The sequence below is a fragment of the Thermobia domestica genome, chromosome 10, assembly GCF_964235325.1.
Source record: "Thermobia domestica chromosome 10, izTheDome1.hap1.1, whole genome shotgun sequence".
In the NCBI taxonomy this organism is placed as follows: Eukaryota; Metazoa; Arthropoda; class Insecta; order Zygentoma; family Lepismatidae; genus Thermobia; species Thermobia domestica.
In genome coordinates, this window is record NC_137463.1 from 252,511,544 (window position 1) to 252,534,601 (window position 23,058).

The window sequence follows — 23,058 nt, forward strand, 5'->3', positions numbered from 1 at the left end:
ATTATATGAATATTGAGGACGCTGATTACCTAAATACCGAAAAGATGAACTACCCTTCTCTACTCTGCTGATGTCCATGCCTAAGTACATTAGTTAAATTGGATAGAATCTGCCTTTCAGTAGAATGTTCAGCCAGGAAACAGCATGACGTTATACACCAATTCAGTTAATTTTATACCGTGTCTAACAAGCAATTAGGCTCAAATGATTTTCAGATTTATGTAACGTAAACTTCTCGTGGTTAAAGGGGTCAGATGGAGAAAAGGAAAGAGGGTGGCGACCCGAACGGAGAATGACAACTTTGTAAATGAACTCGTCAGTTAAATTCATGTGTCGATAGAAGCTGTTCACTGAGAAATATATACATTACACGTCTCAAGCTATGCGGGCTCACTATCCCCTGCGCAAATGGGACAGTTCGCGTAGCCATGAAGTGCGAGAGAGCACAGATATATATTGAATGCAATAATAATAGAGATCAGATATGCGAGATAAGTAACATATTGTTAAAGAACGTCCTACTAAAGGAAGTAATGAAAAATGTCTAAATAGTATTTAGCCATTTATGCACGAGATGGCGTTAGTTTCCTAAAGCTCTAGGTATTTGAGTGGCAACGGGTTGGACTTAACGTCGTTTGACAGCTGAATAGAATATAATAGTGTTACGGGATACGAAGTAAGGACAAGTTAGGACATCTTTATTTTTTGTGTAAATTCAACCAGCCATCAATGGAAGCCAAGCAGCCTTCAAGAGTTCACTGCCTAATGTTATTAACACCAATTTACTGTTGTGCGTCGCAATCTGACTTTACATTGAAAGATTAATTAACTATTACTTTGCTGTTATTGAGGAAGTCTTTGTACTTGTAATTTGTAATAAACAGTGGTAGCGACCTTCAGAACCTTCACCCTTTAACAGTCTCACACGCGACGCTTTTAATTGCTTTGTTAGATCATTTGCTTCTCTCAATTGGTTCGACCTCATTGGCCCCTTATAGTCAGGCTACTACAAGACATTGTCCGTTTCGTTCGTTTACCCACGACACGATGTTACAACAAGGAAGTAATGAATATAGAAGTAAGCACTTTGACTCAGGTGAGTTTCTTTTTGGTTCATTTACCTGTCAACGTTAGCAATCTCAGGAGTAAGTTTGAAAACTTTGTGTTTAGTCGACGACATGTTGAAACATGGACTTGATCAATGTCAGTTTTGGGTAATCGACCACGCTCAGGAAACTCTGTGGTGTCACCATCATCTCATTCTGACGTCAGAGGGACAGTCAGGTCAAAAGCAATTGAGAGAGCACGATCTTGGTCTTGGGATCTCAACCACGAGGCGAGACACATCGGGGTCTCCCTGCCTTTGGGGTCCGGCATTCAATGCCATGGTTGATTGTCGGACAAGTATTCAACATGGACTTCATCAGGACAACCCATCCAGCAAGTCACTGGAACTTCGAGGACAGCGCCTAAAGTAAAAAGGATTAGAATGGAACGACTTCGAATTAGGGTGAGACTGTTCAAAATTAGTTGCTATTCCTTTGCTCTACCATCTGTTCCTTAACGCCCTTATTGCTACCAATTCGCAATGAAAAATGCATTGGTTATTTTCAAATTATTTTAACACTAAATTCATATTCGTTACCCTATCTAATTTTACTCATGGTTCTAGTCGCCTAAGACTAGTGGTGGAGACGCCCCCATTTAGTATGTGCTTTATTGCTATAAATTTAGTATTGTTATCCCGCACCTCTTAGGTGCCTCTCGTTTCTATCCCGTCAGTTAAGTGATGTCGGAACAATATAATAGAATGTACAGTCAATAGACAACGTCAAATGAAGTTACACAAGTAAATTCTTTTTTCTTTTAATTATGCCAATATACTTTTATCTTCCTGAAACTCCTTAACATTGTAATAGAGTACAGAAACTAACCAATCCTACACTTTATTTTTAAATTGAGTAATTGGTAAATTTTGCGTATGTATTGGTAACCCGTTCATAAATGTTATACCTGCTATTGTATTCCTATTTTTCATTTTGGATAGCCTGCTATACGATATATCAAGTTATCATATATATATATATATATATATATATATATATATATATATATATATATATATATATATATATATATATATATTTACTATTTGATGGTTTAAATTTACTTACAATGCGTATGGTATCATCCTGTGTTACCTGTTTAAAATTAAATTTGTCATTATTTTCATTTTTACTGGATTCTATTTTGTCAGTATTATTTTTCGTTATTAGAAGAGAGTATAACATATTTATTTAATTCATCACATGCGATAATCAATTTCTCTATCTTTTTACTTTCAGCTGTTTTATTTATTAACTTCCAAGCCATTTGACGTTTATTGTGTGAATTTTCAATATTAATTTGGTTATATTTTTCTCTCTTGTAATACAACCATTTTGTATCTTTTACGAATTTCAGTATAATTACTATTATTACATTCTCTCCTCTCATTTTGTCATAAATTATAATAACTCGTACCTTTCTTCTTTATATCGGCTAATTGCGTGAGTGTACCACGAATTGTTTTTCTTTATTTAGTTCCCTGGTACTTTTATTCAAGTCAATTTTTGTTTCTGGAAATGACATTTGAAATTTACCTATGGAACTCGTGAAAAAATAGTTAAGACTATCATTTGCATTAATGTTTACATAACTGTTTAGTCGCTCCCTATCTTTATGTAGCACTAACATTATGAAGTTATTCATTTTCTTCAATTGTCATCGATCGAGGTATAATCATTACAATATCAGAAACCTTTCTATGACAGTTATTATATCAGTTTTTTTTAAAAAATACACAATCCAAACCGAAATATGATCGGAACAGTGAAAATGTATTACCTCGCTAGTTACATCATTTTTACTTAAATTAGCGAAAATGTTGTCTAAACATGCATTTAGTCTTGTTAGTTTATAATTTTATACACAACTTTCGAGTTGTCTTAGTAGATTTAAGAATTCTGTTATACTTTTTTTTAAAACTTGTAGTTACATCAAAATATGAATTTATATCACCACCTATTATTATCTGGTACTTTTTCGTCTAACTTAGATATGTCTGAAGATAAAAGATGTGTAAAAAATGATGGACTTGTTATAATCATACATAAGGTATTGCGCCGTGAGGATAAGTGAACTTTGCTCAAAACTGCCCTACATTTTAGAATAGAGACTCAAGTGACGTCTAGGCTTGTAAATAAATTTGTGGTGTTTATGGGGGAAGACACTTTATCAAAACAACAGCTAAAATGTGGTTCAGTTGCCATCCAAAAGTCGAGCCACACCGGTATGTAGGCAGTAATGGCATCATGCATGATCTGAACATCCATCAACAGTTTTAAACCATTTGGAGAAAGCTGGCTCCCAAAAGAAGCTTGATGTTTCGGTGCCACGTGATCTGACTCACAAACACTTACTTGATCTAATTTTTATCTGAGAATATATATTAAAACGTGACAAACTCGAACCATTTCTGAAGCGGTTAATAGCGAGTGATGAAAAACAGATAATCTATGACAACGATGTGCGAATAGGACCGCGGTTGAAGTGGAAGGAAGCTGCACAGTCTGTTGTAAAGTCCACACTGACGCCCAGGAAGGATATGCTGTAAGTTTGGTGGTGTTGGAAGGGCATCGTGCATCGTGAGCTGCTGCCACTGGGAGGGTGACAGATTTAGATTTTATAGATTTGCAGGGTAGCGCTAGCGCAACTAACAATTAAAAAAAAAAAAACGTCGGAGCTGATCAAGGGGAAACATAACATGATGACAACTCCAAATCGCATAACTATAACAATCCGCCCAGATTTAAGAGAACTTGGCTAGAAGGTTTTGATGCATTCACTGTGTATCCCGGATATGCCAACCACACACTAGAATTTATTTCGGTTTTTGCAGAATTTCCTGTGTGGTGTAGCTGTTTTCCAAATAGTCCAGTGCATTTAGGATTGAATCTGGACAAAAATAATAACAAAGTTAAACTACTTGGGTTAGGTTCAGAATGCTTTCCATAATATATCCTGAAAATTCCCACCTTCTCCCACCTTGGGAAAATCCACTATCCTGGATTCAATATGGCGATCAAACCGAAACATTGACTTATATTTAAATGACAATATCTATTCACATAATTAAGCTGGAAACTTCGTTCTTGTGTCAGTTTCAAGATAATAGCATAGACTAACGAATGCAAGTTTGCATCATTCTATATATTACATTAATATAAAAAAATGGCGGACACCTTTAATCAAGCCTGTTACAGTTTGTTTCCGACTTAGGAATGGCTTATTCAGAAGTTCCAGCATGCCGATTATTTTGTGTCCAAGTAATAGACCCAAAAGTGTTATGCCAGTTTCTAAATAGGCTAGAAGACCTTGAGCTGTTGTAAGCTGTTTGTCGGTTTCAGAAATATCATGCAGAGTTTCTAGTATAAGATCATACTTATCTAGAATTTCTCAAATCTGGTTACCGGTCTTGTAGGACAAAGTGGTTTTATTCTAGTGACATTTCCTATTGGACCTACAGATCAGATTCAACACTGTTAAAAATGGTTTCTTAAATTCGAGAAAAAAATCTTCGTATTTGAGAACATCAGTTTCTTATCTGTGCACCGAGTAATACATTCATGAAAGTGAAATTTCGATTTTTTCAAATAATTTCGAGAAATAATGACTCAAACGCGAGGAATTATGCCTCATTTCTGAGGGTGCATATGCTTTCTCAAATTTGAGAAAAAATGTATTCTTTCTTAAAATTGGGAAAGAAACATCTGAGCAAATCAGGCACATAACCCCCATTTTGAGAAAAAACAATTCTTAAAAAAAAAAAAAAAAAAAAACTGAAAGATGTCTTTCTGGAAAGCGAGACACGGTGCACATAAACAGAATTCTCAAATACGATAAGAAAGAGTATACACAAAATATAAACTTGCAAAAAAATTCACACAAATAGTACATACAGCTTTTATATTAAATAAACACCTACAGTAATAATATGTAAAATATTATAACCAAACCAAAAAATTAAGCAGATAAATTCTCTAAAAAAAACTTGCCAAGCAACGAACGTCCACATTTTCACTACACCATTATTATCCATCTTTATCACTGTCTGCCTTAGTCTTGGAGCACAATCTTGGGACGTTAAGTTAATAAATGAAATCTTTGAGTTTTACGTTAAATTAATATCAAATGGGTATATTGCTATATGCAGTGTGCGAATTGACGGGGGAAGCCAGGGATTTCCCCTCTGAGAAAAAATTAACGCCCCTGGAGAAAATTTTCATCCTTGGTAGGGATAACTTTTCAAATTGTCTCTATATATAGTGTTCGTGTGTGACGACTGGATGCGTATATGGGTGAAATTCATCCCTCCCCTGGGAAAAATATTCGGTGCAGATTGATTATACGGATCCACATATTGTAAAATTCACAGAAGAAAATTGTAATAATATTTTAATAGATTAGTGTGTAAGTAACCAAAAGATGGTGTGCTCTTACCTGTGAGATGCGTATTTACGTGAAAATATATTAATGAAGGTCGAACGTGGTAAGCACGTATTTGTGCATGTAGTGGTAGATTAATAAAGGCCAAAATGACGTGCGACGAATGTAACGAGCAAATGATTTTAACAAAAAAGACATCTTTGTATCGTGAAAGCAGTGTTTTTCGCAACAATTGTTTACGAGTATACTCATCATCGCTGCCAAGCCTGCTCTCTACGGACGCACCCCCCGCCGCACCATACTGCGCACATGTCATGACTCCCTTAGTTAACCTTCGTGCTTTTTAGTGGTCACCTAGCAGAGATTGGTTGTTTTTGGACAATAATTTTTAAAGTGAATATGCACCGGGGAATGTAAGTGCACACCTCAATGTAACAAGCAAATGACTTTAACAAAACATATCTTTGCATCGTAAAAACAGTTTATTTCCAGAATTCTTTACGCGTATACCCACCATCGCTGACGCGCCCGCTTCCTACGGAGGCACCCTCCATGGACTCCCTGCTCTACTCCTGCCATGAATCCGTTAAATAGCATTCGTGCTTTTAGTGACCATCTTGCACAGGTTGGTTGGTGTTTTTAACAAGGCCTCTTAACCCTACAACGGTCGGGCGGAAAAAAGTTTCATAAACGGTCGGGCGGAACAAAGTTTCATAAACGGTCGGGCTGGGTCTGCTCCATTGTGTAGAACATTCTACGCCATCTTGCCAACGTCCATGAATTTCGTTTGACCAAATCTAGTCTATATGTTTATTTTCACATGCTGTTTACTTTCCCAACTCTCGTAATGGTATGTATTCATACGTCACCTCAGCTGCATCACCGTACTGCGTACTCATATCCATTCGCACTCTGCTACAACTGAAATCTTTTATCTCGTTTCCTGTATATTAATTAAGCCCTAGCAATATTATACCTTACTAAAACATAGAAATATTATTTCGGTAAGATTGTTACTGTTATTTCTCAGTCACCTATTACATTACAAATCACGCACTATTCCATTCTCATAAATGGGAAACTGAAAATTTGCCTTGAGCTCACAAATGAAAACACGTTTGAAAATAATGAGACATTTTGTTTCAAATATGAGTAAAAACTACTTACTTTGTTTTGAACATGGACTTTTCTCATTTCTGAGCAGGGAAATTTTTAAGAGTGAAGTACAGCAAAAAAAAAAAAAAAAAAAAAAAAAAACTCCTGCTTTAGTCACAGTCTCCTTTGAGACTATGATAGAATATTGAACCTCCTTCCAAGAAATATTGACTTAGAAGTTTTCGTATACTATATTTTACAGAAACATGATTGTGGCATATATAATAAATTACTACTCTGCCATCTAATACAAATAATATTCAACCAACACTGTAGCCTAGCCCAACTTCATGGATCCCATTAGACATATCAAGAAGTCTGTTATAATATTTTCACAGCCGGAATATTATATTCCAAATTAATATAATTACTATTATTCATGTATTATTCCGTCGTTAGTAAATAAATTAAATAAGAATAAAATATTGAATATTTCGTATTCAAAATATTGGGGGGACGCGTCCCCCTCGGCCCCTGGCCAGAGACGCCCGTAGTTTTATCCGTTAAGCAACTGTGCATTTCATGGTTGTAATCATACTTCCCTAGTAACGATATTAACTCTAGACTGCGCGGGGAAACAGCGTAAGTCAGAAAATACACGTTTTCAGGAGGTGAGTTTTTATTTTACCAAGCATAAGTTTGAATCACTTATATTAACAATACCAAGACACGATTATTCAACCCATATTTAGATGCCAACAGGCCAAAAATCTAATTTTCACATCCTAAATACCTAGAAAATGGAATATTGACGTCATTTATTATTCTCTTCTGCTTCACGGCTTTAAAATTGAACTTGAGATCGTTGGAAAATAAAGATGTTTCATAAAATACTCCAGTTCTTATAAGCAATAAAATGGAAATTATATATTCCTTTCTGTGCGTTTTAATTTTGACTTTTCCTGTATACTGGTTTCAAACTCTGCTGGAGCCATCTTCGGAATATACCTGGCTAAGGACGGAATTCAAATTAGAAAAACTAAATACAACATCTACTTTATTTAGTGATGTGATGTGGAAAATTTTCCGTTTTAAACAAATATTAGTGACCAAGTAACAATTTCTCATTAACCATAAAATTGATTGATTTCATGTATACCTAGGTAGCAATGTTAAAAAGTGGAAAAACTGTTTAAAGAATCTGAAAAATTTCATGACTCAGAAGATTTCCGATGTAGGAACAAGTGAAACAATTTTTCATGAATCGAAAAATTTTCTGGCGTGTATGGAAAAGTTGAAAACCTTTTTATAAGTAGGAAAATTTTCATCATTTTGAAGCAAAAAGTAAAATAACTTTTTATAAATTGAAAAGTGTTATTTCTCTGTAGAGAAAAGTAAAAGGAATTTTTATGGATCGGAAAATTTTTATTATGGTGTAGGAACATGTTGTAAAACTTTTCTTAAAACGGACAATTTTCAATATTATGTAATGTGATTTTTGGTGGAAATTTTCCCACTTTATTTAACTGCACATTGAGCTATAAAATTGAATTCCTGTAGAGGAGAGTTAGACAGCAACAAATTATAATTTTCCAATTAAGTTCCAGGTATCGAAAAACTTTCGAATATTTCAAGTTGACAAGTAAAATCTTACAAACTGTTTCTCTCCCTTCTCTCTCTCTCTTTCTGTGTGTGTATGTATGTACGTGTGTAAAGTGCAGGAAACATAAATCGAGTTCTATAGTACAAATATCCCATCCCATTGTTTAAAATGTAAGAAGAAAGTGAAAAGAAAACCTTCTCAATGTATCAGTTATTTAAAAAAAGAGAAAATTCTACCATTTCTTCACATATAGGCCTGCCTATGTAATGAAATAACTACATAAAAGTTCCAGTTCCTTATCAAGATTATTTTTGTATTTTTTTTTTTTTTTTTGTTTAAAACTATGAGAAAACATCGTCTTATGCATATTAAATTAACAAAAAATGATTTTTAGATCAAAGGTGAATTTTGAGGGAAGAATACATTGAAGGTTTCGAAACATTTTTGCAGAAAAGAAGAATTGTTAGAGTTTCACCTCATGAAGCTTTTTTCAGAAAATATTTATTACAAATAAATTTTTCGACTAAACAACGATGCAGGGATAAGTGGAGTATGTTTTTATGAATCGGACAATTTACATCACTGACTTTATTATACATAAGTATATAAATACGTATGAAAAACTTTAACATTTTAAACTCTAATTATTGCTTGGGCCTACACTACATTGAAGAATAAATTTATATAAAATTGATGAACTCGTTTTATACGCTTTCAAAACAAAACTGCCAACTATACTATCAGTGTACCTTCATTTAAACTTTATAGGAAATCCTATATATAATAATCTATTCTGATAGAGTCCGAGAATAGATGACTTATATAAAAGCTATCATTTCTTGTTATCACGATTTTGTACTTCAGCCTCTTAATGACTGAATTCACATCAGTAGGTTCATCATTATAAATTCGTAAGGCTGAATCTAACAAGCTAATGTTATTCAGAATGTATTTGCCTTTTTCTGCTTCTTAGCTTAGTGTTGTCAGCCCTAAAGTTTATAGGAAAGCCGATATACAATACGCACGCAAGAAATTCCTCTACAATTCGAAAATGTAGAACATGTATAAAATTATAAGTTGTTCTTATTCTCTTGATTTTGTATTTCAGTCTTCTAGGGACTGAATTCATAACAGTAGGTTCATCATTATAAATTCCTAAGGCTGAATCCAACAATTGAACTTCATTCAGAACCTATTTATCTATTTCTTCTTCTTTGCTTGGTGTTGTCAATACTAAAATTTATAAGAAAACCTATTTACCATATAATTACAATAAGCTTCTTAAGAATCGCAGAATAGATGGTTAGTATGAAAATAATCAGTTCTCATTGTTATCTTGATTTTGTATTTTATCCTCTTAGGGACTGAATTCATACAAGCAGGCTATGATTATAAATTCCTAAGGCTGAATTCAGCAAGTTAAATTTATACAGAATATATTTGTCTATTTCTGTTTCTATGTTTAGCGCCTTTAATCCTAAAATATAAATAAAGCCTATTTACCATATACTTACAATAATCACATCTAGCATCAGAGAATAGATGACCTTATGAAAAGTTTTTCTTGTTATCTTTATTTTGTATTTTAGCCTCTTAGGGACTGCATTCATATAAGTTGGTTCATCAATATAAATTCCTAAGGCTGAATCCAACAAGCTAAAGTTATACAGAACTATCTGTCCATTTCCGCTTCTTTGTTTAGTGCTGTCAATCCTAAAGTTTATACGAAAGCCTATTTACCACATACTTACAATGATCGCATCTAGAATCCAAGAAGAGATGTTTTGTATGAAAATAATCAGTTCTTCTTGTTATCTTGATTTTGTATTTTAGCCTCTTAGGGACTGCATTTACATCAGTAGGTTCATCAATATAAATTCCTAAGGCTGAATCCAACAAGCTAACGTTATACAGAACGTATCTGTCCATTTCCGCTTCTTTGTTTAGTGCTGTCAATCCTAAAGTGTAGAATTCATACGTATAAATGAATTAATAATTTAAATTTTCTTCTTCTCATGTATTTCGAAAATCATTCATTATATGTTTTCAAACACAACTAACTTCGAACGTTGAATGGATGTCCTTTCTCTGAATATATTCGGAAAGTAGTGGACAATTCGCGTAACGAATAAATTTAATATTTATGTGGTAGTACTATTAAAATACAATCATTAATTATCAGGTGAAAGTAGGTGAATTTATTCATTTTCTTTATTCATCTATGAAGTTTCTTCGTTATTGAAGAAGTATTGAAATGCTCTTTTCTGAAAATTTGGCTTTCAACAGTAACAGTAAATACAAAATGAACATACACAAGAAATAATTATTATTTTTCGCCGTTAAAAATGCATATTGTACTTCACTAAGTGAGAAATATTACTATTTCATTCAGATGAAGGGACACAGAGTATCTTAAAAGCTTTATCTACATAGCCAGTGGAAATACTCCATTCAGCGTTCGGAAGTATTCGTGTTTCATAAGGTATTATTATTTCGAATTAGTAGGGAACTAAGAAGTTTTCTAAACAATTTCGTTACTTTATTGATATGATTTGGCATATACGTTATTTCAGGACAAAATTATTATGCATAATTATTACTAGTCACGCTTTTCTTTAAATTAACTTCTTAATTATTTCATTAGTTTAGTAAAAATAATTAGTCATACTCATTAATCTAGTACACGAAAATATACAAACTGAGATTACTTACTGAACGTAGGGAAAATTTGTTTAGGTTAACTTTAGTTATCTTCCTGTTCGTTGTAGTGACCAAATGCAATAGACTTGAGATATTTGGAAGAGATGAACGGCTTTCCTTTATCATCAGACCAATATATATATTCTCTCTCTCTCTGTATATATATATATATATATATATATATATATATATATATATATATATATATATATATATATATATATATATATATATAAACAAAACAAACATCAATTCAAACTTATGATGAGGGGCCGCAGTGGCTCAGTGGTAGAACCTTCACCTCTGGTGCAAGGGTCCTTGGTTCGATCTCAGTTCGTGCCAAGTGAGCTTTGTGATGATCAAACGCATTGTGCTTTGGTTTTCTCGTGGTTCTGCTGTTCCCTTACATTTCTTTCATTCCACCATTTCATTCACTGTCATCACCACCGTCTCCTTTAGCCTATCCGGCATAACCGTGGAACGTAAAAGTTAAAGATTTTATTTTCAAACATATGATCGAAAAAACTGACACACTTGTAAATATATTGACTTGTTGTCAGGTAACTATTAGCAAAGTAGAAATATGCGAACCATTGTTTTACTATGGTTGCGAAAACTAACTTTTAGCATAATGAATGAAGTACAGTTGAGTTGAATTTGAGTTCAACGTCCCTTTTTTGCAGCGAAACAATATGAGACGGGACCTACAGATTAACGTGGAATCCGAACCACATGAGCTCCCGCCGGGATTTGAACACGGGTCTCCCACGCCAAAGGCGCGTACGCTAACCACTTAGCGATGAAGGAGCTCATGAATAAACTACAGTAGTACATAAGTACCTGATAATATAAGATTTGCACCGTAGGTATTATAATTATAATATTAAACTACTTAATTATTTCGTTGAAAATCTTGTATGAATTTCAGTTTCTTATATACACAGATTCCACGCGAGGTTTAAAAAAGAAACAAATACTTCAATTTAAAGTACAAGGCAGCCATCTTTTGATCTGAACTGAATCATTGTTTCAACCTCTAGTCATGGATTTATGTTTACTGCTATTTTTTTAAAAAAATTGGTTATTTTATCATATTTATAGTGTAAAGTGAGTTGTAGAAACTAATTGGTTTTCATAATGGAATCTTTTGACTTATCATTGATTTTTATTGATGAAATCGATTATTACGCTATCCCAATATTTATCCAATGGATTAAGTTTTGGATTCTTTATTCTTACGACGATCTAATTTTTAAAACGTCTTTTCTCAGTCTCAAAAATATTATCGTAATTCAGAAAAAGAACGACTAATTTTAAAGATTTTTTGGTTACGTAAATACTTGGGATGTGATCAGTATTTCTTCCGGACATATTTTTCGGAGGGCACTGTCCATAGGAGCTCTAAGAGTGCCCCCAGGAGGAGAGCAAAATAATACGTTTATAATATTATAATAAATAGAATAGCACATTGTGAAAATAATATGTGCCCCTTTGAATACTAAATGTGCCCAACCCGGAACATTTTTTTTATGAAGAAAACACTGGATATGACTTGTTTGGACTGAGAAATCCTTGTTTTATTACATACCAGAATCAAAAAGTTTTAACGTTATTTATAAGGGTAACTAACAAAGTTCTGTCGCTTTTCACCCACCACCTTCGAATATCAATATGGCACCCGAGGTGTACCTGGTAGATCAAAAATAGTCCCTATCAACATCCACGATCGGCTGCCATCGTTTTAGAAGGTCATGAATTTCATAGCGGTAGAACTTGCTGGGGCATGAAGCGACGAAGGTATCAAGTGCAATTTGCACCTGTACTAGGGATTTGAACTGGCATCCTCTAAGGTGATTGTCCAAGGAATAGAACAGGTGATAATCGGACGTTGCAGTGTCCGAAGCGTATGGCGGATGCAATGGTGTTTCCCATCCAAATTATAGAATGGTGTCCCGGATCATCCTACCCACGTGGGGCTTGGTGTTGTCCTGAACACGAGAACCCATTTGCAATTCAGAAGTGCTGGCTTCAGAGTTTTGAGTTTTTTTTCTTGAATAAGGCTAAACTACTGACAGTACACAGTTGCATTGATGCTCTGACAAGCTGGTAGTATTTCCCGATATACGATGCCTCAAGCAGTCCACCAAACACACCGGAAAATTCTTCTGGTACAGTGCTAGTTTCGGCTGTTTTGGAACTGTTCATGGAATGGTAGCCAATGATAACGGCGCCGCGCCGTGGAGCTTCGTACAGAACAAACTTCGCATCATATGTGAACACCCTGTTCGGAAATGGGTCCTTTCTCAGATGAGACAACAAAAAAACATAGGTATCGCGTTGCCTTCTGGCCCGGAATCAAATCATGTGGGACCCATCGACCCAACTTGTAGTGCTTCCAAAGTTGATGGATGTATTATAGGGAGCTACCTTGTTTACCAGCGGAGGCTGAGGTAAAGGGGGAAAAATTTCAACAATTTTTCTGCCTGACTCTTGCAATACTCCCTTACCCTCCTTCTATATGTCAGCGCTGCCAGGGTTAAAAAATTGTCACATGAATGTCATTCTGAAGAGTTAGTGTGAGTTGGTTATTTGTTTTGCGCTTTTGTGGTTGCAGTTTTGTTGCTTATTATTCATTTGACTTGGCTTCACAGCGTAAGAGAGGGCAAACTATACACAGCGAAGCTAGAGAAGTAATAAGGAAGGCCATAGTGCAGTGCGACGAAGAAGCGAAGGAGAAAACACGGAAGCATTTATCACAGCCTAATTTGCGTGTGTCCACGTATACAGGGATCTTCGATAGAGATTGCATAATTGCATAAACTCTTTGTATTAAGTGAGTATTAGCTGAATTTTTTGACAACGCACTGGCAACCCTGCCCAGGACCGTCGAGTGACCGTTTCTTGGTGACAGGGTGGGGAACTGTCAATCAACTCTGAATTCCTCAGCTTCGCATTAAAGCCAGCTCCCTATAATACTGCCAAATTATTTCTCTACTCACACTGAATTGTAGTACCAGTACCAGGTCTGGCCACTGTTCGCATCAATTGCTGCCTGGGGATCTTCGTTTTGTACAAGTGTTATTCTTTCTCCACGTGGTGCTTCTTCGAGTGTTTCGTCAGCGTTCTTCAACTTGTTAAACTACCCTGCACTGCCGGCGTATTCAAGACACAATCACCAAACGCCTGACATATCTTCCACCCCGCTGTAGCGGCGTTTGACCCTTGTTTGAACTCGTACAGCATACCCTTATGACGCTCTGTGGAGGTGCCATGTTCACTCTCTCTCAATGCAAGTTCATAACTAAACTGCCATAAGCAGGTAGTATGTTGGATATACCCACACCAACAACTGACCTTTGCCTCATATCCATTCGTATTCAACTCACGATGTGAGGGCCAATTGAACACAGACCTTCACAAAAAGCGACAGAACTTTCTTGGTTACCTTTTTATACCTTTTTCCTGATGAATTGCCAGAAATTGTATCAGATGGAGAAGAAACATTAAACAAGAAACATCAAAATAAACTTGTCTTAAGCAGTATATTTGAAATAGAGTACACTCAATTCAATAAAAAATGAAAAATGTTGGAAGGTAATAATGTCTTGAACAGTATGTCTGCATATCTTTAGATTATTAAAAGTTTGCTACTTTTGACAATGCTCTACAGGAACAATTATATTTTATTGTCAACATAGGGTTTACTATAGTTTGCAATAGGATCACAATGGACGGTTGACATCGATTAGGATAATATGTTCAAGTCAACAACAGTTAAAATTAAGGATATGGCACAAAATTAATTTTTATTCTTGTTTGTCTTGTACGTACATTGTTAAAAATAGAAAAAAAAGTAAAAGTGAGTTTTGCATCCGCTTTTAACATGGAAAGGAGTAAGTTTTAACTACAAATAGTATTTTGTAGATAAATTGTCTTCAAATATGGTCTATACTTCAGGCGTCTCTGTGATGATACAATACAATGGCATGACGAAAGGAACAATGGCAGGATAGTTCCAATAGCTGTTCTTGTTCTGTGAAGAAAGATTCATACCTTGTATCTCATGGTTTTCTACATTAGTGAAAGGATTTTCAATCAAACCATTACCAGGTCGTGGGACATGGAAAAACTTGCAGCTAATACTTTAAAGTGTCCTACAAGTGTTTTGTTCCTTTCAGCAGTTTCTAACCTGAGTAATTAATGAAATCCATGTGCACTCGAAATGATGAATATCGGTAGTTATTGTTTTGCACTCGTACTGTTCACAGCTCCACTTTCTTAATCTTAAAAATACTACTTGTTTAACAGCAGTGACTTCCATTATATTACAACTCTTTCCAATGTTTAGGCGTCGCGGACCCCACTTTGAGGACCACTGTTCTATAGAAAATAATGTCTAACTCATATTTTTACTTTGTCTCTCTCCCTGACAGAGACAGTAAAACCTAACAACTTGGTCACCTCTCTAAGTTAGCCAGCTGCTGATCTTGACCTGGTTCGTCTTGAACCTGCATTTTCCCATTACACATCCGTTACGTATTACTTTGTAAGTTGGCCACCTTTATATCTTGGAAGTTGGTGACATTGAGCCAATGTTTACAGTATGATGATAATGATAAATTTACCTGTGTATCCTGGCCACGCAAAATACCGTTTCGTTATTTTTCTTAACTCTTTCGTATTCCCATATTAGAGGCAGATGTTCTGTATTTGCGACTGGAGACAAAAATAGCATGGATCCCCATGATTTGTTGTTGGAGCAGGTGCGCCATATAGGGAGGGCCGGAGGAGGCAATTACCACCCCAAGAGTTTGAGGAATACATATACTTTATTCGATTGTTTACTAACACACTAGTACAAAACGTGAAACTCTTATGTCAGTCGTGCTCTTGCATCCCCCTCAAACGAAGTCTGAAATGATGTTCCTGTGTTGGAGGTCAATGGTCAGAACACTACCCAAATAAAGGGGTGGTGAAGAAAGATGTGAATGGGGAAAAGCGCGTACAGGAATTCAGGAAATGATTGTACATATTTGTTTACCCTGTTTGTTTGGATAACACCATTAGCTATTTCGGCTCCTTTAATCAGTAGAGAGCTTTAGTAATTCGGGAAAAGCCTCAAGGTTAAAGCTAACAATCTGCATTGTCAACTATTGGCACCTCATGGCTTGCCGAAATGTAGCGGAGGAAGAGAAAGGAATGTACATAAACCTACTGTAGTAATGTTTCTAGTAGTGTATATTGTTGTGATAAGCGTCGCAAATCTGTCATCAACATTGAGGGGGACGGGTAAGACCGTTCCCCCTTTTTTAGCAATGTTCAAAAATATTTATGAAGTTGAAAAACAATGCTGTGGAAGATCAGGGGGCAGAGTTATCTTCAACATTGGGAGGCCGACACATTTGAGGCTTATTCTGGGGAACATCAATTTCATTTCACTTTCGTTTGTGGCAATCGGAAACAAATCACATTTCTCCCAAAAAACATATTTCACATTGGATTATTGGGGGAACAGTCCTTCCCAGTTCCAAGATTGGAGGGGACATGTCCCCCCGCCCCCCGGAATTTGCGCCAGTAGTTATGATTACTCTATATACATCATTAGAAGTAGCTGTTGTGCCATTGCGTATTATAATTTTATAATCAAGTAATACTAGAATTGTTATTATAAAAATACACCAATCACACTTATGTTCTGTAAGATTGCCACCTGCCTAAGTTGGCCACTTTTCAATGAAACAAATGGTGGCCAACATAGACAGGTTTCACTGTACCTTCTGTTTCGATATTGATCAACATAGAGGAAAAATGCTAAGACATAGCTAGAAGTGGTTTTGTGGGATCAAATTAGTGTTCTAAGAATAAGTACCTCTTCTTTCTTAACAACTTATTCAAACTGAAAGTTGTATAAATCGATCAATTCCGGTTTTAACGTTTTTTTTTATAGAGCGAAAATAGTAACATAGGAAGGGAGGATGTTTATATAATCAATTAAGTGTCTCAAGAAACATATTTCATCTCCACTCTCTGCTAAAACCGGAAATGCTAAAATGTGTCACTATTTCCAGTTAAAATAATAATTAAGAAAATCACACTTTAGAAACCAAACTTCTTCACGGGGTGTGCACGTGTTACTGTTACCTGTTCCTTCTACAACCACATGACCACGGGCCACGGAAAGTGTATATCTCTTTATTCTTGTGCAAAAAGATGAAAGGTTCAGATGAAGCACAAACCGCTTTAACATTTCAGGATATTAGCTAGTTTGTTCGAACAATACATTGGTAGAAAATTGATTGATTGGTTTTAAATATGGGGAGTGGTCAGCAATGAGTCTATTTGTCCCCGTCACAATCAAAAACACATGCCGTAAGTAGCAGTTAAATACCATTATATCAATCTATAACAAAATACTGCTGCAAGAGAAAACTAAAACTCTAAGAGGAGAGAAAAAATAATAAATATATGACAATAAGAATTACATATATATTAATAACAATAAATATAAAAATAAATAGTAATTACAGTAACAATGAATAAAATATATAACAGTAACCAGTGGCGTATTTACGATTTTGTTTCGGGAGGGTTTTTGCTAACTTTCGGGGGGGAGGCTTTGCCTGAAAATGTGAAAATTCTGCAAGATATTTCATATAAATTACTTGACTATAGTAAGTAAGATTTCGGGGGGGGGGGGTTAAGCCCGGAAGCTCCCTCTAAATACGCCAAGAAAACAACAAAATACCATAAATCAACGTTTCAGGCGAATCTTTCCACGTGGGTAAAGCACCGTATACGCAATATTCATTAGGTTGACTTCCACCATATCAGGTTTCAAAAGAACTGAAGGTGGCTTACAGACAAGTAGAGATTTTTTTCTTTTCGGGGAAAGGTTCGTATCGTTGAGTTAGCGTGTATATTGGCTAACTTTTAGGCCGTCATATAAGGTGAATGGCGAAGAGCTGGAGCTCGTCGAAGACTAACATTACCATAAACAAGTGTGGTTTTGGCTAGTAGATGTGACTGAGGTCTAAATTTCTGGCCTTTTGTCAGGAACAAAATCTGTTTGGGTGGAAACGCCGGACATCTGGGTTGTCATAGAGAGCGCCGTAATTTAGATTTTTTCTGGGGGGGGGGGAAGGCAAGTATTAATATGCGAATTTGGCCCCTAGAAAAAGTTGTTTTTCTATTGCCTGGGCCCCCCTCTTTCTATTTTTCTCTTACTTTTTATGGGCCCCCGGAGCCTGTGGGCCCTCCCGCACGGCAAGGTCTGCGGGGCCGTTAGTTCCGCCCCTGGACCCGTTTCATACATTACAAATTAATTAAGAGGCCAATATTGACAAATCACAAAGCCATACGAATAAATATTATTTCTAGGGCCCTAATGGTAGATATTTTTTACTGAAATGGGCCCACGACTAACTTTTGCTTTATTTACTTTTGTGTGCTGTTTTGTTTATGTAATGTAGAGGACCTGTTTGATGCTTTATAATTTTATGTTCGTATCGTGTATGGAATAAGAAAATTTTGTCTTAAAGTGGACGCCCCTCGAACGATGCGGAGCTTCCCTGGGGGACATTTCCCCTGCCCCCCACAAGTTATTGTCCTGGTCACAGACTTACAAGAGATAGCTGCAACAGTAGGAGAGAGCACAGCAAGCGAGTAAGGGATGCTTTCTTTCAAACGACGCTTAGCATCTGGCAGCAGAGATCTTCTCAACAATTATTAGCTCTCCGATACGTTTCTCACATTGAAGGGCTGAGCTGTCTCGAGATCAAGCAGAATGCTCGCCCTTGCAGTTGACACTTTGTCGCTGTACAGGGCTCCACACTATAGCTACCCTGGCCACATTCGCATTACACGATGTGCTGTTGTGCCCGAAGTGTTGACATTTGAAACAGCGCCCGAGTCTGCGAATAAAGGAACGCACTTTAAGTCGATGATAACCACCCTTTACTTAGATCGGAAGTGTAGGCCAACCGAAAGTATGAATGAGTGACTGAGTAGCAACCAGTTCACGTTACTTCTTACTTTTGATGCGAGCTACCTCTACAACATGTGTTTCGCTCCGAAATAAGTTTCTCGGTGGCTTTTAGGATGTCCCAATAAGATATTACCGCGAGAGACGTTGAGTAAACGATACTGTTCTAAGGACACGTCCATTAATCCAATATTAGACAATTCTAGTAACTTCCCTGCTTGCTTCTCGTCGACCGTTTCCACCAATAAAGTGCCGTTCCGCAATTTCTGGAAATGTTTAACCTACTCGGCGTTATAAGTAATTACTTTATTGATAAGGGAAGGAGATACGCCCTTAATAACAGTCGGACGGTTAGCTTCAGCATTGTAACTATCAGCATCTATATCTTTAATTACAAGATATTGGACTATAGGCATCCTATACATGTCTTTTCCACACTATCGAAAAGTTGCGATTTTGTGTCGCTCTTGTTTAGTCTGGGCTTCTTACTAGAGGGACAGACTGGACGCGATTTCATAGTTTTATTACCAATAAAATGTTGACGTTAGATACACATTGATAAATAGAATATACATTTGAACGCCAGAATTTCACACCGGGGCTCTTGCAAAAAGATCTTACGATATTCCTCTTGCTATCCCATAAGCACGCCCTCACCCCAGTATCAGTGTGGGACCAACACCATCAGGGTAAATTGGGTATACAAGAAAACCATTCCCGTCGACAGAAACGTATGGCTCCGGAAAACGAAGAATTGGAAGTAAAAGGATAGGAAGTAAATGTTAAATCAAAAAGATAGACCCCCACCAATGGCTGAGAACAAAAGATGCAAAGTTTTAAAAATGTTTTTGTGCTTTTATTACGTACTTTTCTACTTTTTATGTTTTAATAGCTTTTTTTATATATTTATATATTTTCAATGCTTTTGACTCCAGACAACACAAAAACTGAACACACACAACAGCAGACCATAATTTTTGTACGTTCACCCTAGATGGAGGAAGCTGTCTACGGATCATCCATTTCCCAAGATTCCCAACAACCACTTACCAGTCCAGTAACATTATTAGCGGCTGAGACGGCATGCAAGAACATGCGGATGAGGGGTGATAGATACATGAATGAGAAATGAAGCCCCTCTTTCAGATCCAGCCTATTTCCTTCGATAACGGTTCGGTACCTGGAGGGGGACATTGCTAGGGCAAAAGTTTGGTTATCTCGTTGAATTAAAGCAAAAAGAGTTATATTTTGTCTTCAGGAGGGGACGCGCTTCTTCTGAATCAGCCACTGTTCCACACTATCCTAGCACACCCATGGTGTGTAATTTTTTTTTGAATAATAGTTTTCGTGGCACATTGGATGCTTAATTTCAATTATTTGTATATCCACCAGAAAAAAAAAGTGCGAAGTGTTTTAGACAATCATTAAAATAATAAAGGGAAGTAAATATTAACTTATTCAATTTGGCGCTCTATTGTTCAGGATTGCTGCTAAATCAGTAATTAATACAAATACTTACTCATACTCCTTATTTGTGTTTGAAGTTTCTTGTATAGAAGATTACCAACAAAATAATCTGTGAAGCTATTTTTCGGTGCGTAAATCAGATCATCTTTCATTATCTTCTCTGGTTGATAGAAACCTACGGGATCTTTAATATAAACTTTCCAAATTGGATTCGACTGCAACCCAGTTAGATGAATAGACAGGATAAATACTGTAGGAGGAAGGAACACCTCTAATACTTTTTTACGTTTGCGAATTGATAAATTCTTCCAAAGAAGAACTTTCAGAATTCGTATTTTCTCACCCATTCTTGAAGACGGAAACAAGCCTTAAAATGAAAAGAAGAATTGTTTCAGTCACTGAAGGATTACTAAAGTGGAATTTGTGATAATAACCAGGGAATAACTGCTGTTTCGCAGGACCAATTTTAGGAAATTTACTGTGCGAATTGATTAGTTGAAGCTAAGAAGGTGATTGTTATTATTGGTTGTTTTTGAGGCCAGGGGCGTCATTTAGGGAGGGCCGGAGGGACAATTGCCCCCTCCCAAGAGTTTGAGAAATTCATTCATATACTTTAATCTACTGTCTACTAATATACTAGTACAAAACGTGAAAGTCTTATGTCAGTGGTGCTCTTTCCCCCCCTCAGCGAAGTCTGAAATGACGCCCCTGCTTGAGGCATTTATACCAAAGTTGGTCATCCGCTTGATTTTCGACAAAAAGCGTACTACAGGAATGAAATTTTAAAGAATTATAAATTTTTAGGACCGCTTTAACACGTTAGCTGCCATGTGGGTTCGATCGGACCTACTGGAGTGGTCTAAGAAAATGTCCTCGTAGGTCCGATCGGACCCACGATTTTTAATTTGTCGAGTTGCCTTTACAGTACTTGTATTTTAAAGTGCTGCCTCTAGTGTTAATGATCTCTAGTGTTTCTATCACATACAATATAGGAGATATTTATGCTGTAATTTTTTTGTTAGATGTTACTGATTAACGCCACTAGAGGCGCTGAATATCAATTAACAAGCATTTGTTGTTTTTGTAGGACCGATCGGACTTACGTGTTGCTTTTTGAATGACTTACTCTAATTTATTTTAACAAGATGCCAGTATTGTGAAGTCCCCGTCAGTTTGTTGAATTTTCAGAAAGGTCTAGCTCACTATATTGTTACTTCAAATGACATTAAGTTTTGCACATATTTCTTTGTTTTTCATTGCACAAAGAAACTACTTATTAGCACTAAAAGCAGCAGGAACTCATCAACTTGTTTTACAAAGCTAGCTAGCTCATATATATAATAATGAACAAATGACTATCAAACAGAGTTGCCAGTTCAACTGTAATTTATCCCCTAGCTCATAAACAAAAAATACACAAGTAGGTCCGATCGGACCCCCAAGTTTCACGCGCGCGGATTCAATACATCGCCTTAGGTTATGTTTCAGCATTACCATTATGTTTAAAAAATATGAACAAAACAAATATAATGTAAGTACGTACGTTTGGCCCTCTACCGGTAAACAACAAAATTCACCCCTGGCAGCTAACGTGTTAAAAGAATATAATAGAGTAGGATAGGATAGAGTAGAGCAAGATAGCAATAAGTAGGGTAAGGTTACCTTAGTGTTCGGGACGTTTTAACCCATTTTGTTAAAATAATAGAGTGTAAGTTCTCCTTTTTGCTAAAGGTTACCAATTGAAGTATACCTGTACAGCTGCAGTCATGTTTAGAATACAAATGCTCGTTACTTTCCCACATTGTAACCATGCGATAACCTTGCGCGAAGTAATTCCCTTTGCTTGCCTAATAGTTCCTGCCTATAAAAAATAAACACAAGTTCCCATCTCCTTACTAATTATCAAACACACAAACAAGCAAATTATCCATTTCGTCCTGATAAATTTTCAAAATTTTCCTAGAAGCGGTCAACCAACTTTGGAACTTAACCCATTTTTGATGTTTTAAGCGGCAGCATGAGAAGGACGGGATTCTTTGACGTAGAGGTACACTTAAGATTAGGATTAGAAATTAGATTTCTGGGCTGTCGGCATCTAAGGCCATTTAGCTCGATACGTATATGAAGGATTTCGTCCCTCTGGGAGCACACTATCCGATGAAAGGGAAGATAGTGGTCTGGGACTATTCTGTTAGGTACAATTCCGACATTTGGCTGGTGTGAATGAGGGAAACCCAGGAAAACCTCACTGGCCTGAAAATAGCTATTATATTTTCTCGACAGTATCCCCACCGGGAATCGAACGCGGGATTACTCGCACCAAGGGCCAGAGCGATAGCGACTACGCCACGGGGCCCCACTAGAGGTACACTTGTTATGATTTTGTGGCGGGAAAGCCAGTGTGGAAATGGCGCGTATATTTCAAAGTTGTGACATATCTTGTTTGAGTTTTATGGAATTATACATAAATAACGAGCGTCAGTTGTTGAAAATGTGTTAAAGACACACTTTATTAAACAGGGGAATAGTTTGCCAAAAGTGTGGAAACGAATTGAGGGGATTAGTGTAACAGTGGTCTAACCCACATCTTTAAAAATGGGGAAAAATCAAGCTACAGTTAAACACATGTGTTTTTTTTTTGTATAATGTACCAAAAGCAAGCACAAGTAGTTGAGTGCATCATACATTGTACATACATATATTACACAAAAAGGCACATGTCTTA

At 36.3% G+C, this 23,058-nt stretch overlaps 1 protein-coding gene across 1 annotated transcript in view; it reads right to left on the minus strand.

Annotated features, from left to right (window-relative positions):
* LOC145661905 (ATP-binding cassette sub-family A member 17-like) overlaps positions 1-20,695 on the minus strand; it is a 47,595-nt gene extending 26,900 nt beyond the window's left edge. Inside the window, exons 1-2 of the mRNA XM_081727248.1 lie at positions 20,386-20,695; positions 9,937-10,143 (exon numbers count right to left, since the gene is read on the minus strand). Of these exons, the coding sequence (XP_081583374.1) occupies positions 9,937-10,143; positions 20,386-20,680 (502 nt within the window). The 5' untranslated portion in view covers positions 20,681-20,695. The remainder of the gene's footprint in view (positions 1-9,936; positions 10,144-20,385) is intronic.
* Positions 20,696-23,058: the final 2,363 nt, after the last annotated feature.